This window comes from Lingula anatina, chromosome 1 (genome assembly GCF_051362555.1).
Source record: "Lingula anatina isolate TDL-2025a chromosome 1, LinAna3.0, whole genome shotgun sequence".
Lineage (NCBI taxonomy): Eukaryota > Metazoa > Brachiopoda > Lingulata > Lingulida > Lingulidae > Lingula > Lingula anatina.
Window position 1 is genome coordinate 14,479,139 of NC_141767.1, and position 25,566 is coordinate 14,504,704.

Consider the following 25,566-nt stretch of genomic DNA (forward strand, 5'->3'; position numbering starts at 1 on the left):
AGTGCGGAGTTACCGGATGTTTATAGCGGCGGGACAAGTCCTTTTTCAAAAACGGAAACAGAAGTAATTTCATTTGTCCTAGTGTCTACTATGCCTGTATCTTAATTGTGTCCTTATAAAACGTTAACAACTATGTGATGCTTGCTTTTCGTTCTAGTGACCAGTTTAAAAACTTAATCGCAGGAATGTTAAACTTTTATAAATTAATGTATTCCAGAAAAAGAAACTTGGCGGTGTCAACTTCACAGTCACCGACTTCCGTGATGGTTCGCATTATGAAGTGACCTCATTATGTGGAGCTACACCCAAATGTCATACTACGATCAGATACAAATTGAACATGTGTGAAGTGCCATATTGTATACATGACAGATGCTGTTGATATCTGTGATTGTGGATCTCTAAAAATGGGGCTTACAACATGGTGTCGAAGACTGGGACGATTCTTCCTTAACATTTATGGCTATGTAATGTGGCTGATTTTCGGGATCAAACTTTATGAGATTTCTAGTGATTTGATAATTACCAATATACCAGGATCACAAGACCTTCGGCGTTGCTTTTGCAGAGGAAAAAGAATCGCAAATGGTGCAAGGAATGGTTCATTAAATTGTTCGGATGACCTGGGTTGGCCCCATCCTTTTTCCATTTTGGCAGATTGTTGGGGAAAAGACCTGAAAGTTACAACATTTGGAAGGAAATTGATAAAGGCTCAGTACCAAGAAGCATTGGTTCAGAGGCTTGCAATTCAGCAAACTTTGAGGAAACATGCAGGCATTTCTGTGGTAACATTTCTTGTTTGAACAGTTAATTAAAATTGTTTATGTAAATAGATAACAGTTCATTGTTTTGTAGAGTTTCATAGAAAGGGGAAAAGAAACCTTTTTTGACTGTTTCTAAATGTGGTGTAAAATGTGGTGTAAAATTACTTCTATGAAATGAAAATTTATTTACATGACTAATAGTAAAATGATATTTTATTGTCATGCTTCTTTGTTCATATATTTCTACATTGTAACTACACAATTCTGTACTCTATTATTGCTAACATGATGAATTGAAGTAGTATTGGCCACTAGCACTCCCATTTATGATCATGAGTTGAATGCTAGAAGCATTGGATTATGGAATAGCCTTTTACATTTTAAACATGTGCTACTATTCCCACATTTAGTAGGTGATATGTATGCAAGTGAGGCCTAATATATGTAAATTTCTTTTTTAGGTTCCCATCAAGCACCCAATTTTCATAGTTGGTCCAATGTTCTCTGGTTGTAACCAACTTCAGGCTCTTCTTGCACAAGACCCAGCCAATCAAGTTCCTCAGTTGTGGCAACTGCTGAATCCCACACCTCCACCAAAATCGACAGAATCTCCAGCAGATGCCAGAATCAGAGAGACAAACAGATATATTGGTAAGAGTTGTGTTCACTTAGTACAGAATTATTGTTTTTATTGAAGTTTTAGCAATGTCTAAGGGCCCATTCCCAATGAAACTATCATTCTTGGGAGATTGATTCCACTCTGCAGGGACTCTCGCTGAATGCAGTCAGATTAACAGATTAACACTCCTCCTCATGGCAATGAGTAGAAAATAGAAAAGCTGTTTATTATACGAGTATGTATGAAACAAATGGTGTTGATCTGCTAATCTGGTTGCATTTAGCAAGGGTCCCCCTAGAGTTGGATCAATCTTTACCAATTGAAGCTATTTTAAAGCTATTATTTGGCTGAACAGTTGATTAATTAGGTAATATCAGAAACTAGTAGAAGTGGTTACTTATAGTCCATGATTGCTTTATATGTAAATTCATGACAATAGTTAAGGGTCATTACCAAAATGCTTTTAATCAAGATTGGTAGAATTTATACAGATATTTCTGTTATAACATAGGCGTTTCTTGTAAATAAGTTATCTTTATTTTTTCCAGGTTGGCTGACCTCTTTCTGTCCAAGTATTGAGCTTATCCTTGCCAAATATGCCACCTATCCTGCTGCATGCAGTCATGTTCTACAGCGTAGCTTTATCGACTTGCTGCCCCCAGTTGTTGGTCTGAATATGTCAGAGTACAGACAATGGTTGAAAGGATGCAGCAGAAGTGAGATGGTCAAAGTTTATCAGTATTACAAGAAGCAACTGCAGCTATTAGCTTTTAATCAGGGTAAAGTTTTATGCTTGTTGGCATGAATTGAAATGAAGGGTCAAATGTTTTTGCGTGGGGTTTACAGAGGACAAAATGAGTGATGCAAAACTTTTGTAAATACTAGTATTCTTTCCCAACACAAACAAAGGGTTTTAGCTAAAAATACTCCATTCCATATACTGAGTATATGAAGTAATGTTGACTTTAAAATACTGCAACATACCTGTATATCAGGCCAATGATAATGGAGGTCCACACATAATCCTTTTTGGTGCATCTTGATATATATATATATATATATATATATTTTTTTTTTTTTCAGGTTTTGGTTGGAGAACATTTGTTCTGCAGGATCCTACACACATGCTTTTCTTGGATGCTCTGCTAGAAGTTTTCCCAGATGCTTGCATTGTACAGATGCACTGCAGTCCAGTGCTTGCTGCTAGTCAGTACTGTACACTGTATTCACAAATAGCTGAATTATTTTATAGAAAGAGAGACATTAACCTCAATGCGCTTGGACTCAGGGTTTTGGATTTACTTACATGGCTTTATGAAAAATCATTGACTACTCGGAAGAGACATGCTAACAATAATTTTACATCCCAAATGGAGGAAAACGTAACATTCTTAGATGTGAATTATGAAAATTATTTACAAGATCCTCTTGAAGTTGTGAAATGCATCTATGACAAAATGGGTTTGACAGTCTCCCAAGAGGCCATTTTAAACATGAAAGAATATTTGAGAGATGGGGAGATGAAAGCAACAAGTGGAAAGTTTGATCATTCACTGAGCAAGTTTGGAATCTCAGAGGAACAGTTGAAATTGCTGTTTGGAGAATATACCCGTTTCTTCCAGGTACATTGATACTTTGAATATGTCAGTGTAAACTTAGATCCTATTCCCAGAGATAAGATCGATCCAAGTACATCGACCTAACTCCCTGAGGGTTCCCTCTAAATAGCTGTCAGCTGAGCGGGTACGAAAGTTAATTACCCCCTTTCAGCTCGTAGTAGGCAGGACGGACATTTAAGCCGGATTATCTGACAGTAATCTAGTGAGACTCCACACGGGGATGGATCAATCTAAAATCTATCGGAATGCGCCCTTAGATCATTTATATGAATTTTTTTTTTTTTTTTTTTGCAATTTACTGGAAATTGAGCAGCATTTAAGTTATGCATCATTACTTATTTTTGTTGATTCTTAACAATTTGTTAAGCCTTGAGACTTATTTGGATACAGAACAGTTGAGGATGCAATTTATATTAAAGCAAAGCAAATTATACCATTTTCAAGTTTAATTCTGCTGATCTTACTACTTGGCATCTGATCAGATATAGTGCCAATGACATTTTTGTAAAACTAATTTCCAGTTTAGTATAATACTTTGTCCAAACCTTTTCATGTATTTCCATGATTTATACAAGGTAATGCTAAAATGAACAAGTCATTTCTTTTGGGGTCCTCAATCCTTTATTTTGTCTTTTAATCTCCATTTAGTCTATTATTTCAAGTCAGATATCAGAAGTCTTGTTAATAAAAATAAAACATTTATTGAAATAAAAATCATTTATACACGATTTTCTAAGCTATATACTATATACAAGTAACCCACATGCTAATTGCAACCATGCTGTATAGTTTAATTCTCATGCAGATTTTTCCGTATCTACCTCATTTATCACTTTGATATTTAAAAGTGAGGAAATGCATTCGCATCAAATGTCCAGATTTCAGCTCCATAAAAGGACTTAGCTTTCAAAAATGACTGGTATTATAAAAAAAATGAATTAAGCAGCATTTAAAAAAGTTACATGATCAAGATGAAACTTGAGGTGATAAAAACCCAAATTCCTGACAAATCCTGATTGGGTTTTGACACCTCTCTCTCTCAACTGCTCACACATTTGCACACATACTCCAGGGTTGTATCAACCAATGTCCATGGCTTCACGATTTGCCTTCTGCAATGTCATGGATGACTGTGGTGTGGAGCTCTGGCAGGGCACTGATTTTCATGTACTTAGAGCTCTGGTACTTGGTTTTGATTGCCTTTACAGGGAAGAATAATACCAAATCAATATCACATTGCTGCACAACAAATGAACCGTGTTTAATAATCTGACAATTAAAGAAATTTCTCATTCACCATAGGCAAACTAAAACAAACAATGCAGATTATGTTTAACGGCAAAGGTACACTTCAAGTACCCTTTACCAGGGCCACAGATCGACTTCACAGAATATTTACAGATGTGTCTTTAGATAACTAGACTGTCACTTTACTATCTCTTTTTCCAATTTATTTCCCTATATAATCTGCCACCCTAGTAGAGGGTACACTTATCTACCAAGAAGAGGTATATGTAGTAGATTAATAATTCTGGTATTGTCTCTTAAACATTGGAAGGGGGGGGGGGTTATTGAGCATTACCTGTAGTTTTGATTTTCCAGAGTTAGCTTTTACCACTAGTGCAGCCATCTTCTGCATGACTGGTTTGTTTTGTTCATCTGTATATCCACTGTAGTGTGTTAATGTGTCCGTCTGAATGTAAAAAAAAGAATCTTATTTAAGTCCAAAAGTAAAATAAATATAAATGAGCTTCACTACAAGTTAGACCATAACCAAGTAACCATTTGTACTATGCTGTGAAGATTTGTTTACAATTTACTTGGATTTCAATATCAAACAATGACCAAAGACAACTCGATGAAACAAAATTAACAGCTAATACAGAAGGTAAATTCACTTTACCCAGTCAGACTCATCTAGGACCTTGACAGCCAGACACAGGGCAGCTGCTGCCACCTGGGAGGGAGTGTATTGCACCATGTCATACTCTACTATTGTTAGCTCCATCAGGTATTTGGCTAGTGTATGTACTGTAGCATCAACCTGAAAATGATTAAAATAATAAGAAATAAACTAACTGGCACATCTACGGGCACTGCACACCTAAATTTGATAGTACTTGGGTAACTATCTGAAATATAGGCCACTGTACCAAGTGCTCTATAAACCAGAATTTTAGTTTGTAAGAAAGCAGAAGGAAGTAATGGCTTGGTGGCCCTATGAATGGGCAGGTTTGGGGGCTCCATAAGGCATAAACCACCAAGAGAAGATAGGACTTCGTCTTTATATTGCAAATGAATTGTGTGTGATAAACAATCTTCACCTGACCAGCCTTGGAGTTTCTACGCAGAAAATGTAGAGGCAAGGGTCTCCCCAAGTTGAACTCTAAACCCTTAAGGATTAAGATCTCCATTTTCCTGATCTCTGACTTTGTGTATGCATTGTCTGTGATGTAGACAAAGTCTGCCACTTCAGGGGCATACATCTCTTCGTATTTGGAAGCTACCAACATGGCTGTCACACCAAGGAGCTGAAGCTTACTACGAGACACCGCTTGAACCTAATAATAATAAAAATAATAATAAATAAAATAACTACTTTTTAAAGCTATTCAGTTTGCCTGTAGTTTGAGGATCTTGTGTAATAACTGAAAAAAATATTTTATTCTTACTCTAGAATCCAGTTAAATTTGAATAAGCGATAGACAATCTTGTAAAATATATAGAACTTCAATTTCAACCATTTTTTTTTCTATTTGACACATTTCTTGTGTCATTAAAAATTTAGACATTCATTCAGCTCATATAACACCATCTTGATCTGTATATAACTAGATGCATCCAGTTACCTGAAGGAACCTGTCAATAATGGCCACTGTTAGGTAGAGAGTCTCCTGCAGGAGATGGAACCTGGAGTGTACCTGTACCAACCAGTCTACCAAGATGGCGCGCATACGCCCTGTCACCTCCTGACCTTCTAAGTAATTCTCACGCACACCCTGTTCAACCTTAGGAGGAAAAAAGAGTAACATGTGTTCACTTCAGGCCAAGGTTAATTGAATACGTTTTTCTTGAATATAAATGAAATAAAACTAAAATAGCTCTAACATCATAGTCCTTCAGCCTTGGGTAGCTCATTTCAATTAATTAATGGGCTGCTACCAAATCTAAACCCACTAGTATTTACCTCCAGATTTCTCATATATTGGTAGATCTCATTGACGTATTCACTGACAAGCTGCGGGTTTTCTTTGTCCTGAGCATCAATGTCTTCCACATTCATCAGTCTTCTGGAGTAGGACTCTGGCTGGCTCACTTCCATGGGGGAAGGAGCTTTTGTCTTGGGCTAGATAAGTGACATTTCAGTGTTAACATGGAATTGGTAAGTTTGGAAATTAATGGAACCATTAAAATAAACTGCTGTAATGGCTATGAAATGGGTTCGAGCTATCAATATGATAAAAGAAAATGAGATTAACAATTGTTAATATGTAATGACTGACACAAACTAATTACCTTTGCATTTTCTTTGACTGTCTGCAATGAAGAAGTGCCTTTGCTCTTCACAAGACCCTTTTCTTTGACTGTATCCTTTTTAAGCCCCTGGAAAATGAAATTTCTTCGTAGGTTAAATATATATTTATAAAAACACGCACAAACTATAACCCTTTGGATACATAATAAAAAAATTAACTGTTTAATACAATTCTTTTCAAACTCAAAGTAGCACTTTCTATTAAAACAATTTTAGGAGACCAATTCTTGCAGGATTAATGGAACAACTCAATTCAAGTTTTGGCAATATTAATAATTGTAAATGTACAGTAGTCACCTACATTTTTGGCATTCTGTGTAGCAAAGTTGGACACTTTGTTCTTAATATCACCAAGGGCAGCTCTCTGTGTAACTCTGACTGGGCCCGCTTTGGAGGCCAATACATTTTCAACATTTTCTCTGTCCTGGACATAGCGCCCTCCGCCAAGCAGCGAGTTCTACACAAAAACAAAGGTTTCATGAATCAAACATGCAGGTTTTAGAATGCGATTGACTATAAAGAATCACATTCAAAGTACTGATCGAGTTTCCGTAAATTACATTAAAACATGAAAGAAAGAGCAGTCTTTAAAGAAGTCATTTGACTGCAACTGTCCAAATGAAGCCACGTTTCGTACCTAAACGTGACTGCATCAGACAACAGCCATCCTTTTATTTTACAAAGTGCTCTGATTAAAATAATCAAATCTGCCTTAAAATACTTCTATCAAATTTTATACTTACTGCACTGACTCTTGATAAAGCCATCTGAGAAATAAAAACTGACTAAAATCTACAAATAAAGGGCAAAGTAAAATCCAGTATTAGGTAGTTCAACTTGCAAGTTCGTAATCAACAATGAAATGTGTAGTCCCTTTAATTCTTTCAAACACCAGCGGGGTGCACTCTTATTGGTCAATTCAGTTGACTGACTTGATTTTGATTGGATAGTCAGAAATGCTGTAGCCGTGGATTCCAACATTACAAATTTTAACATGTTGGAATGCAAAAATTGCTTGCAAAACTAAATATAAAGTTATTTTACAGATTTCAAATGATAATTATTTTCTATACTTTCCTATGAAAATATTTCAGCCTGGGGTTGTAACAATCCCATCATGCATTTGTGGTATGGCGGCGCCCATGAAAAGGTGGGAGTATTTATCAACAGCGTGTGTTCAACCAATAAAAAGTGATTTGTTAACAACTATATTCATTTCACGACCCCCAGATAACAATCATAAGTGTTCTAGACTATGCATTGCGATAAAACCCCCTTCGGTCCCCAGGAGAGCATTTTGTTTTCAGTTTATAGCCAAGCTTCTACTGTACTACTAGCACAACACCCAAACCCAATATAGACGGGTGCAATATTGATGTGACAAGCATGTTATTAAAAATATTTACTGCACAGATTGCTAACTGTGTTTGATTATTTTAGGGTACCACATGAAGAAGCTTGTATAAAAGTTTCACTCTCCTGGAACCATGAATAATTAAAAATAATTCATCGTTTAACCCCAAAAAGGAACATACGTTACTGTCACAAATACAAAACGTCCAACTGTGAAACGTTCTACTCACTTTGAAAATTCAGTCATCACTGGTTTTGTTCATTGATTTATCTCTTACAAGTATAACGTTGCTAAAAATGATAATAATCTTCTGTATAGACCAGTTAATTGTTTTTTAGCGACTTAAGTTTGCTTGTCACAGAATATTAAAAAATGGGGAAAATACACCCTACCGACAGTAAAATAAGCATTAAATAAACATGTTTCCCTTCATGATCCAAAGATTATATCAGAAATGTCAAACTATCATGGAACCACAATATATTGTTCAGTCAGCAAAAGAAAACATTGTATCTCTTGTACACAAGTACTTGAACAAAATGAAACATTTTGACAATTTTTCTAGGGAACATACATTACCTAGTATAAGCCATGACGCAAAGCCCCTTGAGATACAGTTTAAATATTTATAAAAACGTCCTTACGTCATGTCTAATTTACCATGACTGAACCACTAAAAACATAGCAGAACGCGGCATAAAAATGAAAATTAAATGGCAAGAACATACGTTACCGTACGTTTTTTGGAACATACGTTACCATATAGGGCTCTTTGCGTAATGTTAAAGATATGGTAAAAATTAAAAATTGAATTTCAGTTGAGACAGTAGTGAATTTTTGTTCTATACACATATATGTTTTGAAATATCGAATACAATTTTGAATTCATTCATTTTTATTTTTTTGACACTTCAGCATGTGAAATGGACCTCTATATTGGGTTTGGGTGACAAGCGTATTGTAGTACTGGGCCCGGGGTAATTAAATGACCTTGGAAGTTTGGTCAGTTCCTCTACTAGTAGGCTTTTTGATAATGCTAGGGCCTAAAACCCCGGTGGACACATATTCACTTTGGCAAAAAGTTTTATGCGTTAGCTTTCCTACTTACATTTTCTGGTATGTGCTAACGCATGACAATCGACTATAATATATATGCACGGGGGGGCGTCTCGATAGTCCGAAGGTTCATTGGTCTGAAAAATGGTAACATTTTCATCAATTTTTTAATCAAGGGTTCATTGGTCCGAAGGTTCTATAGTGAATATTCGGACCAATGAACCTTCGGACTATTGAACCTTTGGACTATTGCTACGGCCCCTACACACGTACTCAACTGTAAACTTACAATGTATAGCGGCTTAATATCTTAGTAAAAACTTTGCCAGATGTGTGTCAGATGTAAATACCTTTTTAGCACATTTTTTAGCCAGACTGATTAAGCATGATCTTTTTTCTTTTTACTGGAAATTCCGTTTCAGTACTGTAATACCATGGCTCGACTCGCTGCGTTAATTTGGCCCTGCTCCAGACATAATTGATTACTGAAAAAAATAAGAATAGATGCATGGCATCACCCTTTAGAAATCAGGTAACAATGGTTTAATTTCCATCCAGTTATGGTTGATGGTCCTTATGATAATAAACACTTTGTGGCCAGCCTGCTATGTTTTTAGTTCACCAGCATAATTTAGCTTTTTGAAAGACATGGTTAGCAATCTAATTGTTTATGACCCTATTCCAATATTTTACAAGCCAGTCACCATCCATTTTTTTTGCACTCTAAACTTAACCCCAAAATTTAAGACATTTTTTTGTAAAATGGGGTCCTAAGAGCAAAATGGTCACGTGCCATTCATTCGTGTTACTAAGAGATTTGTTGTTTATTTATTATTACTTAATCCTGAATTTATATTTCTCTTCAACTGTTGTAGGACAAAATTGTATGATGGAAGACCTAAAGAAAAGATTGGAATTTGAGAATATTACAGTGCAGCAGCAGGTGAGGGATGATATGTTGTAATGTGACTGATAATAATTTATGGTTCTTATTTGTAAACATATATGTTTGTAAACTTTATGATTCTTCAGAAATGTAATCTTTCAAATATTCAGTTTAGATCACAGAAGTGAGATTTGATGTCACTTCAAGGCACATTTATAAGATATTGTGCAATGTTTGGGTGGTTTAATTAACAGTGACCGCAGCTGTCAACATGGTTTTCTGCTTCGTTTTTGGTGCAGTCTCTGAAGTAGCAAGGAAAAGTGTTCCTTTTTTGGCTCCCTGTGGATAAGCTAACACAGGGCAAATGGGAAAGTCTGTGTTGGTAGGTTTTGATTATCATAAGAAATAACTAAAGATGTGCAAAGCCATGCTGTCTTTGGAAGTGGGTACATGGGGCCATAACATTGCAATGTTTGTGCACAGTATTATTGCACACATGCAAACTCAGCTTCTGTTCCCTATTGTCTTGTTACTGAGAATATGTGTTATCTTTTAATGACTATAGGGCTGGCATATTGAAGGTGAAAAAAGAGAAAATGAAAAATACAGATAACACAATCTGGTTGAGAACCAGTAACAAGATTGCTTCTGCAAAGTCCCACTACAGCAATGTGACCAACTTTTCACTTGTGCTGTTAGTTTGGTTAAACCCACAAGAACCTGCATTTTTCATCTGGTGTTCTGTGAGACTTTTTTTTAAATTCTAATCAGTAGAATGACTGATGTACAGTATGGTACTTTTCCCTTAAATATGTTGCTTGACTGTATATATATATTTATTCCTAGGTAGATAAATCAATGTTGATAAAAATTGTTTGCAAATTTAAAGGTGCATTAATATTTTAGAGTAATTTAATTTCTTATATCTTTTATCAACTATTTGCTGTGCCATTTAACACTGTAGCTGTATGGAATTACTGTTTTCCTTGTTTTGTTCTTGGTAACTTAAATTATTTAGAAGAAATGCTTAGCAAACATTTGAATCTGTATTCCTATTACTTGGATGTATGCCTAGAGCAGCCTAGTTTCTGTATGCGTTGCTTACAAAGCACATAGAATTTAAAGAAAAATGGGACTTCAGATTTACTCTTTTTAATCCAACCTTTTTGACCCTTTTGAATGAATCTTTGCATTTTTTTTTTTTTTGCAAAAAGAAATTGGTCAACTTGGACATACAGCTGTCAACCTTTCTCTGCCCTCATCAAAATTATTGTATCTTTTATTAAGCTGATTTTGAAGTCAGTAACTACATCATATGCAGGCTGCATTGCAAAACAAAAATGATTGACCCGCAAGTAATGTCATAGATTAATGCACTCAAGATATAACTTCTAATTCTTAGAGCATAGATAGTGCTGATACAACTAGAGGAAAAATAAGATTAGGTATCCAGAATGAGATACTTAAAGACAGCATTCTGTTTTTGATGATCATTTTAATATGTTCGGAGACACAGTAGCTTTTTGAGAGCTCATAGAAAGTTTTTATTTTCCATTGAGTCACTTTGGTGCCATAATGCTGTCTAGGAGTTGATGTTTCTTCTTTAAAAATTTGTACTGCTGTATTTGTGGATTGAGTTTGAGAATTCAATAGCTTTTGTTTGTCAGATCAAACTTATGGTGGTTATTTATTTCTAAGTAATCTATTTTTAGTGTGTTTAAACATCATATAAAGACAAAGATGAAATACTGTTAAATCCTTGACTTGATTCACACTTAGGACTTTTTTCTATCCAAAGGTTATATTATAGTGTATATACTATATTATGATTGTTTCATTTATTATTTATGTTTAGTATATAAATCAAAGTCATATAGGTAAAAAAACTGCTGTTTATTAATATTTTTTATTGAACAACAAAGTTACAAAAATTTTACACACTTTCTGAAATGCTAGCAACATTTCATTCAATTTGATTAATTTTGTATGACAACAACTCATGCAGCACACAAGTCTGGTAATTATATATTATATTATATTAATCTTAAAGAATAATTTATATCTATTTTGTAAATATAAAAAAATGTGCTGTAAGATAGCATTTACATAATATATCTTTTCTGTCTTGATCATCAAGGCATTCAGGTGGACATTAGCATAGAGTACTTGACATGCCATGAATTTCCTCAGCTATATCTTACAAAAAATTCTCATCAAATTTGATCAAAGTGACTAAATGTCAACTAAAACATTATTTTATTTTATTTTAGTAATACATTATTATGTTGGTTCAAAAGCTTTAAAAAGTCGGAGTGGCTTTGTGACAAAAAGTACACATTTTTTTCTTCTGTACCTAAAAAATGATAAATCTTGTAGAAGAGTTATTGAGGTGTTTGCAATTTTTTTAGTTATTACTGTACTGATGAGTCTGGCCTTTGGGAGAGGTCTGGGTCTCCTAAGAGAGCCCTGTTTCACAATGTCTTAAGTCTGTTTTGGGTCTAAAAGATCTGGATCGACCTAATTCCCTGGGGGTTCACGCTAAATTGCTATTAGCTCAAGAGGCTTAAATGTCTGTCACGCCTACCGAATCAGCTAGGGTAAAGATACCCCCTAACAGCTTTACTAGGCGTGACAGACATTTAAGCTAGCCAAGTTGACAACAATTTAGTGAGACTCCCCAAGGAGATAGATCACAGGGCTTGACACTTAGGGTGTATTCCCAGAGATTTAGATCGATCCAGGGATTAAGATTTAGATCGACCTAACTCCCTGGGGGTTCACGCTAAATTGCAGTCAGCCGAGTGCGCACCATAGTTAATTACCCCCTTACAGCTTTCAGTAGGCGGGACAGACACTTAAGCCGGCTAAGCTGACAGTAATCTAGTGAGACTCCCCACAGGGATAGATTGATCTAAAATCTATGGAAATGGGGTCTAACTTTTTTCGATACTGGCCTGAGATATTGGTATACGTTGCAAGGATGATTTGACACGACACTTTACTTGCTCTTTGGGCCAGTGACCCCAGTGATTCAATGGCCCTAGGTTGGTTTTCAGTGGCCCAGGGCCAGTGGGCCACCCTTAATGTCAAGCCCTGGATCAATCTAAATATCTGTGGGAGTGGTCTCTAAGACCTGTCTGACCAAGTTGCATTTCACAAAAAATCTTTAATGCTGTTAGCCATGGCTTTTGGGTTCTTTAACTGAGCCCTTGAGCGATGTGACTGTCTATCACATTGGTGATAGTAACCCGCTTTGATATGTCAAACACCTCTAAAATAGGTCAGTCTTTCCTAAAAGTTCTTACTGCTAGACCAAAATTGCAAAGTACTAAGGCCTGGCATAGTCAGCAAGGGTTAGCAGTTTAACGCATTAACTTCAACTTCGGACATCTTCAGAAACAGGGTCCATGGGGTGGTTTCCTGCATCACTTTCCAGTCTCCATGGATCTGAAACCACTGACAATATCTTGAAAATCAGGCCTGGTGTCTGTTAATGAAAAAATCTTGGATTGTCTGGATATTTTTTGATATGATAATGAAGGTGAAAGTTTTAAAGGTTTGTTTAGTGTTTAAATTATGGCTCATTGATAGGCCATTAATGAAGTGGTAAACATAAAACCTATCCAACTCTGACGTAATTTTTTCTCTGAACCTGTCCAATTCTGACCATAATTCAGGATTATTGTTAAAAGAAAGAAGACTTTTTGGATATATTTTCTGTATTTTCACCATTGGCAAAAAAGTAACTTTTTAATAGGGGTTTGGGTATAACACTGAGAACTGCAGCTAGGTAATAAGTTTTGAACACGTTGTATTCTAGATGGACCATCTTTTGGAAGAAGTCATATGATCGATTCAGGTTGCAACTGCTGCAAGTCAATTCTGTACAGGTAAAATTCAGGTTCTTCGTCTTCAGCAAATTCATGCTTCAGAGTTAGTTCAGACCCAGAGAAACTCGTATTGTCTTCAGCACCAGGGTTTTGAATAACATTATTTTCTTCCTGCTGCATGGTGAGTCTCTCCATTTCTGGGACTCCTCGCCAGTTAGTGGTATAAAGTTTCCCATTGGTATGGGGCTGATTCAGGAGGGTCGAATTTGCTGTTGAGTTTGAATTATTATTGGAGCGTAGAGAATTCATGCTTTCGTCGGAAGTATTTTTATGTTTTGTGGCTGCCACTTTGGCGAACTTCTTTGCATTCGACACGGCAGTCATGTTGACTGTTGGGGCGTAGACATTAGTTCTCTCCATGCTCAGTAACTGTTCAGGATTTAGAATGCACCTACAGAATGTCAACATGAAGACAGTCCGGAATTTCTGACCTATGGCACAGTAGAGGATGAAGTTGATAGCACTGTTAAGTGTCACCAAGAAGTTCCTAAACGATGAGAGGATCCTGTAGCTGAAATCTGTCGCAACATATTTTGTGTCGATGCTGAAGGCGAGGTTATATACCAAGGCAGGGGTCTGGCAGACCAAAAACACCATCACAATGCTAGCTAGCATAATTGTCACATTATTTTCCTTTGATTTCCGCACATTCATAGTTTTTTGTTCCTTCCGTGAGCGATGAACTGCACGTATGAGGAAAGTGTTTAGCACTGCCAAGGTACTGACAGGTATAACAAACATTATTATAACATAAAACGTGGAGTAGACATTCATGTATGTTTCATTAAGTCCCAAGTCTGTGGGCTTCAAGATATATATTGTTCTGTTGTCATCCACAAGGGGGAAAGGCACATGTTCAAAATGCCGAACTAAGTTGTAGAAGAACGAAACCACGGATACTATGGCAATCACAATACGAGCTCTTTTGATTGTACAAAATTCATGTGCTCGCAAGGGATGACACACAGCTATGTAACGTTCCACAGTAAATGATACAGTCAACCATATTGTAGCTGTCTGTGCACATGTGGCCAGTGGATAGACATACGGTACTAAAAAAGCAAATGTATAATCTTCGTAGTAATTGTCATGCTTTGGGATGTGTCGCAGTGGTTCAAGAAAAGTCGTACAAAGTAAAAGAGTGCTGTCCCAGATTGCTAATGCTGTGAGATAGCTGTTGGTAGAAGAGTGCATCCTTGGACGCGTGAGCACGATTATAACCAGGATATTACACACTATGCCAAGTAAAGCCACAATGAGAGTTGCGACCCCATCCAAGCCAAATGTGAACTCTTGAAAGAACAGTTCATCCTGAGAATCTGTATCACTTTGATTCTTGGTTGTTTGATTCATGTGAGAGTTTTCCTTAATTTCAACAACGTTAAGTTGTTCATCCTCCCGTGTCCCATTTAAAGCTGCACAACCATGTAGCAGAAGAGCAAGAGCAAAACATAGTGCTCCTGAGGTAGATGCCATTGTCTGCATCATTTGGCCCTTCATGCTTGCTCAATGGTGGGATAGTTGAGATAATGAGGACTGTTTGCTGGACCTCAGCAGAGTTTCCTTTTCAGTTCTCTACCATGAAACTCTGTTTGAGGTTTTGCCCTAAAACTTGAATTGCAGTTTTTGTCGTCAGTTTTTTGTCCTTTTAATTCGTATCAGATTTCATCAGGAGAATTACTTCCATCTACTGTTTCTCTGAGACTTTGGCCATGTTAGAAACACAGATTACCACATGAAGAGTTGCTTCATTATCCATTTTATCCTAATGCAGTCGGCCCTTTTGCCAAGTGATTACCATATGCAATTTATTCCTTTCCTGATCTGGAAAAAAGCAGAAAGAATAGATTTATGTTATGTAGATGAAAAAATTTATTGTTCATTAATTCCTGTCTTTTTATGATTATGGAGTTTTATGGCTTTGGCAACAGGAAAAATACATAATTAATTGTGAATGATCAAGAAGATTGGTCTAAGATGGCCATTAGCTGAGTAGGTTGTCAAGAAGAATAATCGTTTTCTAAAACATGGAGAAAAACCAATAAATTTTGTTGTCATAACTGAAAGTTTGGCAGTACTAATTATTATGTCAATAAACCAGATCTAAATAAATTGTACCTCTCAATGAGACAGAAATCATGTAGTGAAGAATTTTGACACTGAAGATTATACACGCATAGTGAATTTAATTTTACTGTAATTATTTACACCATTAACATCAGGTATAAGTGCCCTTATGTTCTACATGTAAAACAACACACCATGACCACTATATGTTACCTGTAATATCCGTGTATCATCATTGTTGTGTATTTATATCTTTCAAGCACCTGTGTGTATGGTATTTTGCTACCATTTTTGATATAAACCTATAACCATATATATACCAAACTATAAAGAAACCAAACATCCCAACCTATATCGACAGAATAAGATTTTATGTTTGAAGTGTATACCAGGGCCTGGGCGAACTTAGAATTTATCTAACCTATACTAAACTAACATTACTAATGGCAGGCACATACCACACATCCTTTTTTTATTACTCAAACAGTCCACTTATTTCGGAAACTAGGTACCATGTTTTTGTTTTTGGCTTTTGGAGAACTGAGAAAAATGATACGGACATAGTCCAAAGGGCAAAGATAGGGTGAGGGCATCTTTTAGCAAAATTCAAGATTTTGTCAAAATAAGATTAGTTTCTTCCATTCCCTCTGCAACACACAAATGGAAGCACGCACATGCAAGGCTATCTGGTTCTGCTTCCCCCATTAAAGGGCATGTAAAAAGAATGAATGGACCAACAATCTTTTGTGTATGCATGTGTGTACCCATGCCTTATTGAAGTATAATTTTGGTATTTAATATTAATGATATACTTGGATATTGCAAATTATTATTAAAATATTAATGAAGTCTTTTAGGGCACACAAACGGGTGCTTCTCTTAGTATATTGAATGCACAGAAAATGTCTAGAATTGTCATTCAGAATTCACACAAAGTTTACGAGTGATTTCACCTGAAGCCAAGATTTCAGATTTGTCAGCAGATTTTTACACCTACATGTACGTATATAGCGTATGCTTTCTATGTTATGGTGATTAGACAATTTTCACCTCACAAAGTTCTTTAGTGCTTTAAAACTTTAAAGTTTTAGCATGTGGCTTAGGTTTTACTGATTTACTGATTTAATCCAGCGTCTAAAGGGGATACCCCACACTTAGACCTTTACTAAGAGATTCTTAGCTTGGTCTTAAGGAGCCTCTTGCATGTTGTTAGATAAACACTTCAATGTAGGTGGAAAAGGTTGTTGATTTAGCAGATCCTTGCTTTCTCATTTTACCGATTTGGTTCAAAAAAGCTATTACACTACTGATCAGAAGTAAATATTTCAGAAAAGAATCTGTTCAAAATATTTTATCTGGTCTGAAATTGGCATGAAAAGAGGAAAGGAAAACGGAATGTTGAATTTCCTTATTTATTTTGCTTTTGGCACGAATTTTAGACACTGCATGTTTGCCAATCATGTTAAGGGAAAGTTCTCAGCTGTGTAAAATATTGTTCAATTGTTATTGTTTGCTGAATTAATTAACACAGTTGATCAAAGAAAGAAAAGTGACTGTCTGTGTAATTGGCATTAATATATAAAGGCATCAGAATCTAATACAAGATAATATTGAATGTATAATCAATGGTTTCTGGGGATTTTAATAAACTTTGCTTGTAATTGGCTAACATTCATGGGACAGCAGATCTGCCGCATTTACTCAGGAAGGTTGATTAAGTATACTGTGATCAAACTAGAAAGTTTGGAATATTATTTTTTGAAACACCATATGTAAAAATGCATAAGACAATGGCATATTTCAAAAATCTAAATGAGTTTTGAGTAGTGTTCCTTTTGTTCTTATTTTAAGCTAGTTTAAAAGGTTATTTCAGTAAATACTTACACGAATACAGCTATAATTGCTCACTCTGGGACCTGGAGTGATGCTATAACCTCAGATTTACGAATTAATGAATTTATTCTTTCGCAAATTTGAAAATAAAAAAGATATCTTACAACTTAAATTTTGAAATTTTATTTTACACTACAGATGTTTTTTCCCCTTATTTTGGCACAAACAATTTGGGCAGTTGATCATTAATTAGGCTGAAGAAAAAATGCACATACCCAGGCACAAATAAGTATGTTTGCATACAAATATACTACTGTGCCTGAATTTGCCCTTAAAATGCATGTATACAGGTAGCAGTTTTTTTTCTTGAAAGTAATTGCCATGCAAGATATAATTTTGCCTTACATCTAATTATGAAAATAAAAGTAAATTAACATTAGGGCTGCAGCATAAAAACAAATCCTCTGGAAGACAAGTTAGAGATGTGACAAAGCACTCAAGGGAAATAACTTCAGCAAAAATCATTTTCATTTCATTAAAAATTGATACTGAGTTACATAATTCTTTACACTATGTCAGAAGCATTGTGCCCAGAAAGATCATGTACAGATTTTATGGCTCAGTAGTTAAAATATCCTGTCGTAAGCAGCATTTTGAACACACTAGTCTTCAAAAACTTTTTTCTGTGAACTAGCCATGTTGTCCGCAAGAATATAACTTTCTGATTGTCAGACATATTGAGGGTTGTTGCACAGGTCCTGGTATACATTTCAAACATAACAGTGGACAGGTTGAGTTCACAGGTGAAGTTAGTAATATTTGATCCCAACCAAGGGTGACTCTAGTTTTCACCACTGTTATTAAAACTGAGCAAATAATTTTATTCTAACAAGAGTGCATTATGTAATATATAAAACTGAGCAAACAACTTTAGTCTTGATTATGTGAGGCGTTATTCCTAGGATTGACATGCATGACTACAGATGAAGTTTTTCATCTGAAAAACACACTGCAGTGCATTTTAGGCATATTTTGAGCAAACCATAAAAATTGAAGAATAATTCCTCAAACTTGGTTATTGCCTTGCAAAAATGTCTGGCATCGCACTTAGATAAGACAAAATAACATGCATACAAACAAATAATGCAAAAGTTAGAGATTTTACTTATCTTAATAATGCCATAATAAGAGATTATGGGTCAATGTGCATGAGATTTTAATCCTTGATGAGGCCATAGATTTTGATATTGAAAGATTTGAAAGCTGTGGCACCTAATCTACTAATGCATAAAGAAGGGGATTATGGTTCTTTCCTGTGGCATTTCATGAGTACAAGAGTGCCCTGAAATGTCTATAATTGGAAGTGAGTAACGGAAATGTATTGAATATGTTTTTAAAGTAATAATAGATCATCAGCATATATCTCTATATAATAGCTTTTAATATATGTCTCCACACTTGAGACACAGTTGAAATATGTTTTAATGTCCAGTTAAATTTATGATTTAGCTGCTGATGACCTTACTAATTGGAAAGCACTAAGGCAATTGACATAACTTTAGGACATAGAACTAACCAAGCATCATTCCTGCTCTGAAGACATTCTTGATAGGACTAGTTAGCACTTAGACTTACTTGGTATCTATGCAGTTGTTAGAATAATAGTGCTCAATGCAGCTGCAGAACTGTTTAAAATGAATCTGAATAGTGAATGCATTATCTTGTATCTAGGATGAAACAAAATAGCTTACATTAATCTAAAAATCTCGTGCATCAGTACTAGTATATAGAAGTTTACCATAAACCTCAACTATGTTTGTGGTTAAGTTAAAGTTAAGTAACAGCACATGAGCAATCAATAGTTTTGTTGTAAAAAGTTGTTGTTTTACCTTTTAGACAAGTAAGCTTTTGAAAAATCCTCCTTCATAGTTGATTTTTTCTTCAATTGATGAAAAAAAACTTACTCATTCTTTGTTATTCTTACCTGTATGATGATTTCAAATGAGAAACAAGAGTATGTAAGAAATGTCCTCCTTAAGTGTAAATGTCATACTCATTGCTTGATAAGCACCTCGGTGTCATTTAAAGTTACTAAATGACATGATCCTGCTCAGGAAGGTTATTTCGAAGTGCTATCACATCGCTTCTGCAATTTCTCCCTAGTTTATAATCAAAATACAACCTTCTTTTAGATCGATATTCTTATTGTCAGAAACTGTTTCTAATTTCATCCCATAAATGTACTAAGTTATTGGATTTGTGACTTTAATTGCACTTACCTAGCTGTGTGACTGCTGCAATGTAAAGCTCTCTGTGATGTTTCTCACAGAATTACCACTACCCATTCAGCCAGTGACCTCTTTGATTGAACTAATAATTATGTACGAGTTACCTCAATAGCCAACTATAAAAACTACAAGGTATCGATTTGTTGACAAAAGTCAACTTCATACTTAGACTACACATCCGCACTGTAAAGAATTCAACAATGAGTTTCTAATATAACAGATGATTGGTTGAATCCACTGACCTAATTCTGTACACCAGTGGTGTACCCAGTATAGCAAAATTATTTTTTTAAGTGGTTTTATCCCAACTGGTTACCTGACAGGTCCTATTTACTTTGATGAAATGTGCATTTGGAAATAAATTACTAAGAAAACCCCAAAGCGTTCCGTTTGAGGGCAGATTCTCATGATGTGTTTTGGGTTTATTGTAAAAACATTGTGGTGATTTTTTTCTTCAGGTAAGCACTCATAAATGCTATGCAGATATCCTGCTTAATTCTCCTAGTCTTCACATTTCTGGCAACTTATGTATCAGAAGTATGACAGAAACCAGATGACATTTTGACGTCAAATGTGGTGCAACATCATTAATAAATCACACAAATGCATTGGGAAAAATTGTATTTAAAACAAGACTATTGGCAAGAATCATCTACTTTGGATTTCTGTTTATAGCATTGTGCTCAGCATTGCTATCTCTCTATACAACTCATCTTTACCAAGAAAAATATACTGTACAGAACTGCAGCCAGTATTCTCTCTGAAGCTGTGGGCAGACACCTGCTATTCAGCAGATTCCACAAGCTTATCATAATAAAGTACCATACCTGGAAATTGGCAGCAATTAGGGTGTCAGTTTCTAAACTGAACTACTGGCTGCTGAGTGTTAAAAACCCTCCTAGGGTTTAAGTATGAGATGGTCAAACTCTCTTATCTCTTCACTATTAGTAGATAGATAACTGACCACTGCTCACCAGTGGCTACTATGTGTTTGGCCAGATGCTGACGATCAAGGCTAAGTTCACATAAGCTTAATCTAGACCTGTTCTAAAATGTTTTTTTTTTCTTTTTGGATCAGTTAAGGATGTTCTCATTATATAGGTTAATGGTCTACACATGGATGATAATGATTCCCATTTGGGCCAGGTGTATCATTTGGTTGACTTGATTTTCAGTCGGGTAATTGCAGTCAGTTCACTTTTCTGGCTTGATCAAACTTTAAAAAAAGGAGTGTCATTTTGATGTGATAAATATACAAGTACTGTACAGGTATGAACTACTTATTATTCCTTTCAAGTTAAAACTGCAGCAGAAATAGTGTCAGTAAGAGCATATTCAGAACAGTGGACTAACAGATCTGCAGATCTAGTATGGCCAACCCACTTGAATGCTTGTTGCATAATCCCTGCCAGGAAGCTATTCAGTGTCTAATCAGGAGTTCAGCAACAAGCTTTTAAGCGGGTTGCCATATTTCATCCGCGGATCTGTTAGTCCACTGTTCTGAATGCGCTCTAAGCCCATTGTAAACAGAACCCATGTCCAGCAGGGGCACATGTTCCAGTGGTTCCCTAGTGAGGTTCCCACTGCTGGCCAAATACACAATATTTACCCCATAATCAATGAGAAAACAACTTTGATGTAATAATGGCCCAGGTGGAGGTGAAATTCCATGGGGCTCTATGTAACCCAAGGACATCATCTAGTGGTATTTCTATATATACCACATAAACTAACCAGTGCATTTATTCAATTTCGCTCAACTTAACCCGTCTTCTGTGAGGCACACACCAATTATTTTCTACAGATTATTGGGTGGAAGCTATTTTCCAGATAAAAAATCTTACCTGCATAACCTTAACTCAGCAGGTCTGTTTTATGGATTAGCTTTGTTGGCACTTTCAGAGCCACATATTCGACTTGTGTGATATGAACTGAGGGAAACTTTTAAAACTGAATACCTGCTATTGATTTCTATGGGTTTAGGCACTCAATACCAATAGCAGAGCTATCGTACAACAATGAACTTCACCTGAGGGTGTCAAAAATCTCCGTTTGTTTATGTAACTGGAAACCTTCTGCTGTCCTATCATTAGAGAGTAAAGTCAGTAAAGAGGAAAGACATTCCTTGCCTTAAATGTTTTAATTCAACATCAAACCTGTCTTTCATTCTTCAGTTGGTGCTTATTAAAAAAACAAAACTAAGCAAAAATAACCATGTAATTAAGAGTGAATGCCTCTCATTTGGTGCAGTTTTTAAAAACATTTTGTTTAAATTAATCCCAATGAACTTTTTGCCATCTACAAAAGTTGAAGTTGGTTTAAGTCACATGGAACCACTGTGTTCTTCTTATCTTTGTTGTCAATATGGAATGCAACTAACTAGCACTAACTAATTCATCAGAGAGTAACACTTCACTGATTGGAGTGCTTTAATGTTCAAGCATCCAGGTAAATAGATTAGGAAACATCAATTTTTTATCTTACGATTACAGCTGTATACCTTCATGGGATTATTTTCGTTCTGCTGTTACCTACCTGATTGGCATGCTAGACACTAGCTGGTTCTTGTTGTGCCATGTAGAGATATTCGCCCTATGATGAGGTTCTAGTTTTTCTATGCCTGAAAAATTCCATAATATTCAAGTTATTTTGTGAAGGATTTTGCCCTATGGTGAGCATGCAGTTGTGCAATTTGCCCCACTGATAGGCATGAAAAAAAACAATTTACTCTGATTGGTTTATTTGGAAGGGTGTGTATTAGATGTTGTCACAGTTACAGTATTCTGAACTTTATAAACAATTAACCAAATACTCATGATATTGCTTGACTGTATAAATTTTCTTCAGTAGTTTTCTAGTCAGTCTCTAATATTTTCATAAAAAAGGAATTTAAATTCTGACATTCGTGCTCAAGTTTTGCCATGTTATTCAAGATAGTTATTCAGTTCGAATCAGCTCATTTTGTTTGAAAAACTGGAATGAAACCCAAAGGTAATATTAAGCGTGATTAATGAGAAGATGTATGGCGTAGAATTACATGCCACCATTCACAGGACTTCATGATTACTCATGTTTAACAGGGGAGGGTTTACAGAAAAGTTTGCAAGATTAATTTGCGTTTTTTGAAAATTTGAAAATGCTTTTGCATTCAATTTTCAAATGCATAAACTGCAGTGTGAATTACATGGTTTGTGTATTGTTATTTTTTAACAAAAGAAGTAGTGTCACCTTACTCACTGTTTAAAGAAGTGGTTAAACAGTTTGAATAAACATGGCAGTGAGTCAAAAGACACTTTCTTCCTCTATTATTTACTAGTACATAGAAATTGATGTTTTTTTTGCATAATCAGTAAAACTAGCTCATGGACAAAATTTTGCTTTTAATAATTCTTTGAAGGTGTGACAGCCTAAAAGTAGCCCAACACAACCTGTCTGAAATCCTGTACCTACTTTTTTCATAGTAAAATATCATTTAAGATTTAAATCAAATGTGACTCATATGCTACATGAGCCTTAATTAATTCCATCAGGAGTCTGTCTTTGACTTTTGGTTACTTGCTTCATAGTGAATTAATGTTACAACTCAGTGGGTGAAAAATTGAAACAAACCAAGAACATTAACAAACTGCAAGTTGAAAATTGCATGCTAAGAATTGAAGGGATCAAAATTTGAACTACGTATGAGACATTGCATTTTTTTTAAGAATGAAAAATACAATTACTTGCATGGCAGTCAGTTGTGATCAGATTGCTTGAACCATCTCTCAAATCTAACTCCACTTTTATCGTCTTTATTATCAGTACTCTAATATCTTTGTTTAAATTGTCATTTGGAGTGCAGAAAAATATTGAAATTGGCCTGTTAATAATCCATGGTGTTATATTTTTCTAAAGCAGTTTGCTTAACGGTGCAAAGTTGAGGTTGATTTGTGCCTTACAATAGACAAAGCAGGGAGTGGTGGGCGCTGATGATACTAATTGCACACACTACATTGGGCACACTCGTGGGACTACTGGGAATCAATAATTTACATTCCCAGAAAACCTGTTGGGAAAAGATAACTGCAAAATGAATTGTAAATGCCATCATTACCACCTATAAAATACCAAATATTTGCTCTGGGTGCCAGTAAACATGCTTCTACACAGCAGGATTGCTGTGAATGTTCATTGACTTTTATGGATTCTTTTTTTATCAGATTTTAACAGACTTCTGAATCTTTCTGCTAAAATGGTTTCTATTACTTATTGTTATGTTGCAAGACAGAAAATGTATCAGTTACTGTGGGCAATTATCAGATTCATTATTGTTTGCCTAAATAGGTATAAGTATGGCATAATTATGGTTGAAACAGTCTGGATCAGTTACATAGATGAGTTTATATGCAGTGACTGTTTTGATAGACTTCAAATGAAAACTGCTAAAAAACCAAAAACAATGTTACTGAAACTTTTTTTCTATATTTTCATCAATATCCATGCATAACTTACACAAATCAGTTGAGCAAATAAGTATGATGGGTTTTCAAGATGAATTTCATTTAAAAATAAACTGTTTTTTGTTGTCTTGATGTCTCACCCTTTCTGTGCTACAGCCAAGTGCCCTTGCATTACAAGTGCCCTTACGTTATAAGTGTAGGAAATCAGTTTGGCTAACACAGTGTAAGAGTGTGGCAACATCAAGAAATTTTCTTTCTTGTGGGTGGGAGAAGTTTGAAACAGTGGCTTGTTGTTTTAGAACTAACGATTTTATTACTGTGCTGCCTGAAACCATTTTTTGCTTAAAATTGTGTCCTCAGCACATAACAGTATATTTACAATATATTTTATTCCTGCATATATCAGAAAGGCCCCCTTTGAGAGAAGAAGTCTTTTGGGGGTTACAATTTTTGTTTCTTGTGTCTTTCTTCTTTGGTTTTTTCATAGAGGTTGCCTGAGTGCAAACTGCACATTTAAATGGTACTGTCATGATCAAGTTAAATAATTCTTAGAAGTTCACATTAAGTCACCGGTTTCAAGCTTCCAGAAATCGAATTTGATCAAATCGAGAGTGTTATAATCGTTTGTAGTTGGCAACATAAACCAATTATCTGATTTAAGCCTTGGAAGTTCAAATGATAACTGTAATCTGTTTTACTTGATGTAAAGGATGATGCTGAGAACTTGAAGGTCAAGTTGTCCACAAAAATGATTTGTGATGCTTGTCTACAAATGAGAACAAGTAATTGGAGATGTTTTTTTTATCAAAGTAAACTTCATACTTATGTGAAGAGAGGGGGGGAGGGTCAGATTTTCATCATCTAACTTTAATTTTTATAAATATTCAAACACTCTTAGCACTGTTTTTTTATAATAATGTGGCATTTGAAGTGCTCATTGACCTCACACTGCCTTTTATGAAATTTACTTTTTTGATTATGTATATAATTTGAATATATATATTATCATTCAAATTGGTTCTCATATTTCTTTTAGTAGTCTATTGTATTTATACCATTAATGTAAATGAAAAATTTAAAAAGTAGATCTTTACCCTTGCATTTGTTGATCAGAGGCAAGAGCAATTTTGCCTTACCATATCTACTTAAATCAGTTTTAATGAAGCCTTACAAAAACAAAGACCATAATACATAGTTTGCACCTGGGTATTTTTAT

General features: G+C 35.3%; 4 protein-coding genes across 14 annotated transcripts in view; 2 read left to right on the plus strand and 2 right to left on the minus strand.

The window, feature by feature from the left end:
- Nucleotides 1-24: 24 nt before the first annotated feature.
- LOC106167569 (uncharacterized) lies at nucleotides 25-3,730 on the plus strand. Of its 2 annotated transcripts, XM_013546371.2 has the most exons (5): nucleotides 25-63; nucleotides 218-785; nucleotides 1,226-1,415; nucleotides 1,932-2,162; nucleotides 2,467-3,730. In XM_013546371.2, exons 2-5 carry the CDS (start codon nucleotides 366-368, stop codon nucleotides 3,012-3,014), a joined length of 1,389 nt encoding a protein of 462 aa, XP_013401825.1. In that variant the 5' UTR covers nucleotides 25-63; nucleotides 218-365; the 3' UTR covers nucleotides 3,015-3,730. The 2 variants fall into 2 exon arrangements, with proteins under 2 accessions (XP_013401825.1, XP_086856086.1); XM_086999960.1 differs by having other exon boundaries at nucleotides 52-785.
- On the minus strand, nucleotides 3,679-7,468 carry LOC106181597 (G2/mitotic-specific cyclin-B-like). Its single transcript, XM_013566040.3, has 9 exons — nucleotides 7,281-7,468; nucleotides 6,839-6,994; nucleotides 6,519-6,605; nucleotides 6,190-6,348; nucleotides 5,852-6,010; nucleotides 5,327-5,563; nucleotides 4,906-5,046; nucleotides 4,585-4,695; nucleotides 3,679-4,202 (listed from the first exon to the last, which is right to left on the minus strand). Exons 1-9 carry the CDS (start codon nucleotides 7,302-7,304, stop codon nucleotides 4,101-4,103), a joined length of 1,176 nt encoding a protein of 391 aa, XP_013421494.1. The 5' UTR covers nucleotides 7,305-7,468; the 3' UTR covers nucleotides 3,679-4,100.
- A 191-nt stretch (nucleotides 7,469-7,659) lies between these two features.
- Nucleotides 7,660-25,566, plus strand: part of LOC106179819 (focadhesin) — a 77,090-nt gene continuing 59,183 nt past the window's right edge. The window contains exons 1-4 of one of the 3 annotated variants that reach the window (XM_086999897.1): nucleotides 7,667-7,687; nucleotides 9,370-9,479; nucleotides 9,823-9,890; nucleotides 10,133-10,215. In XM_086999897.1, coding sequence (XP_086856023.1) covers nucleotides 10,198-10,215 — 18 coding nt within the window. In that variant the 5' untranslated portion in view covers nucleotides 7,667-7,687; nucleotides 9,370-9,479; nucleotides 9,823-9,890; nucleotides 10,133-10,197. Of the gene's footprint in view, nucleotides 7,688-9,369; nucleotides 9,480-9,822; nucleotides 9,891-10,132; nucleotides 10,216-25,566 lie in introns of all 3 variants that reach the window. The other 2 variants (XM_086999892.1, XM_086999896.1) reach the window with 2 other exon arrangements.
- Nucleotides 11,712-25,566, minus strand: part of LOC106179820 (FMRFamide receptor) — a 34,492-nt gene continuing 20,637 nt past the window's right edge. For 2 of the 8 annotated variants that reach the window (XM_013563591.2, XM_086999937.1), the window contains exons 2-3: nucleotides 22,447-22,531; nucleotides 11,712-15,547 (exon numbers count right to left, since the gene is read on the minus strand). In XM_013563591.2, coding sequence (XP_013419045.1) covers nucleotides 13,676-15,223 — 1,548 coding nt within the window. In that variant the 5' untranslated portion in view covers nucleotides 15,224-15,547; nucleotides 22,447-22,531 and the 3' untranslated portion in view covers nucleotides 11,712-13,675. Of the gene's footprint in view, nucleotides 15,548-19,258; nucleotides 19,351-19,607; nucleotides 19,783-19,902; nucleotides 20,513-20,738; nucleotides 20,903-21,755; nucleotides 22,238-22,446; nucleotides 22,532-25,566 lie in introns of those variants that run through there. The other 6 variants (XM_086999929.1, XM_013563594.2, XM_013563595.2 and 3 more) reach the window with 6 other exon arrangements.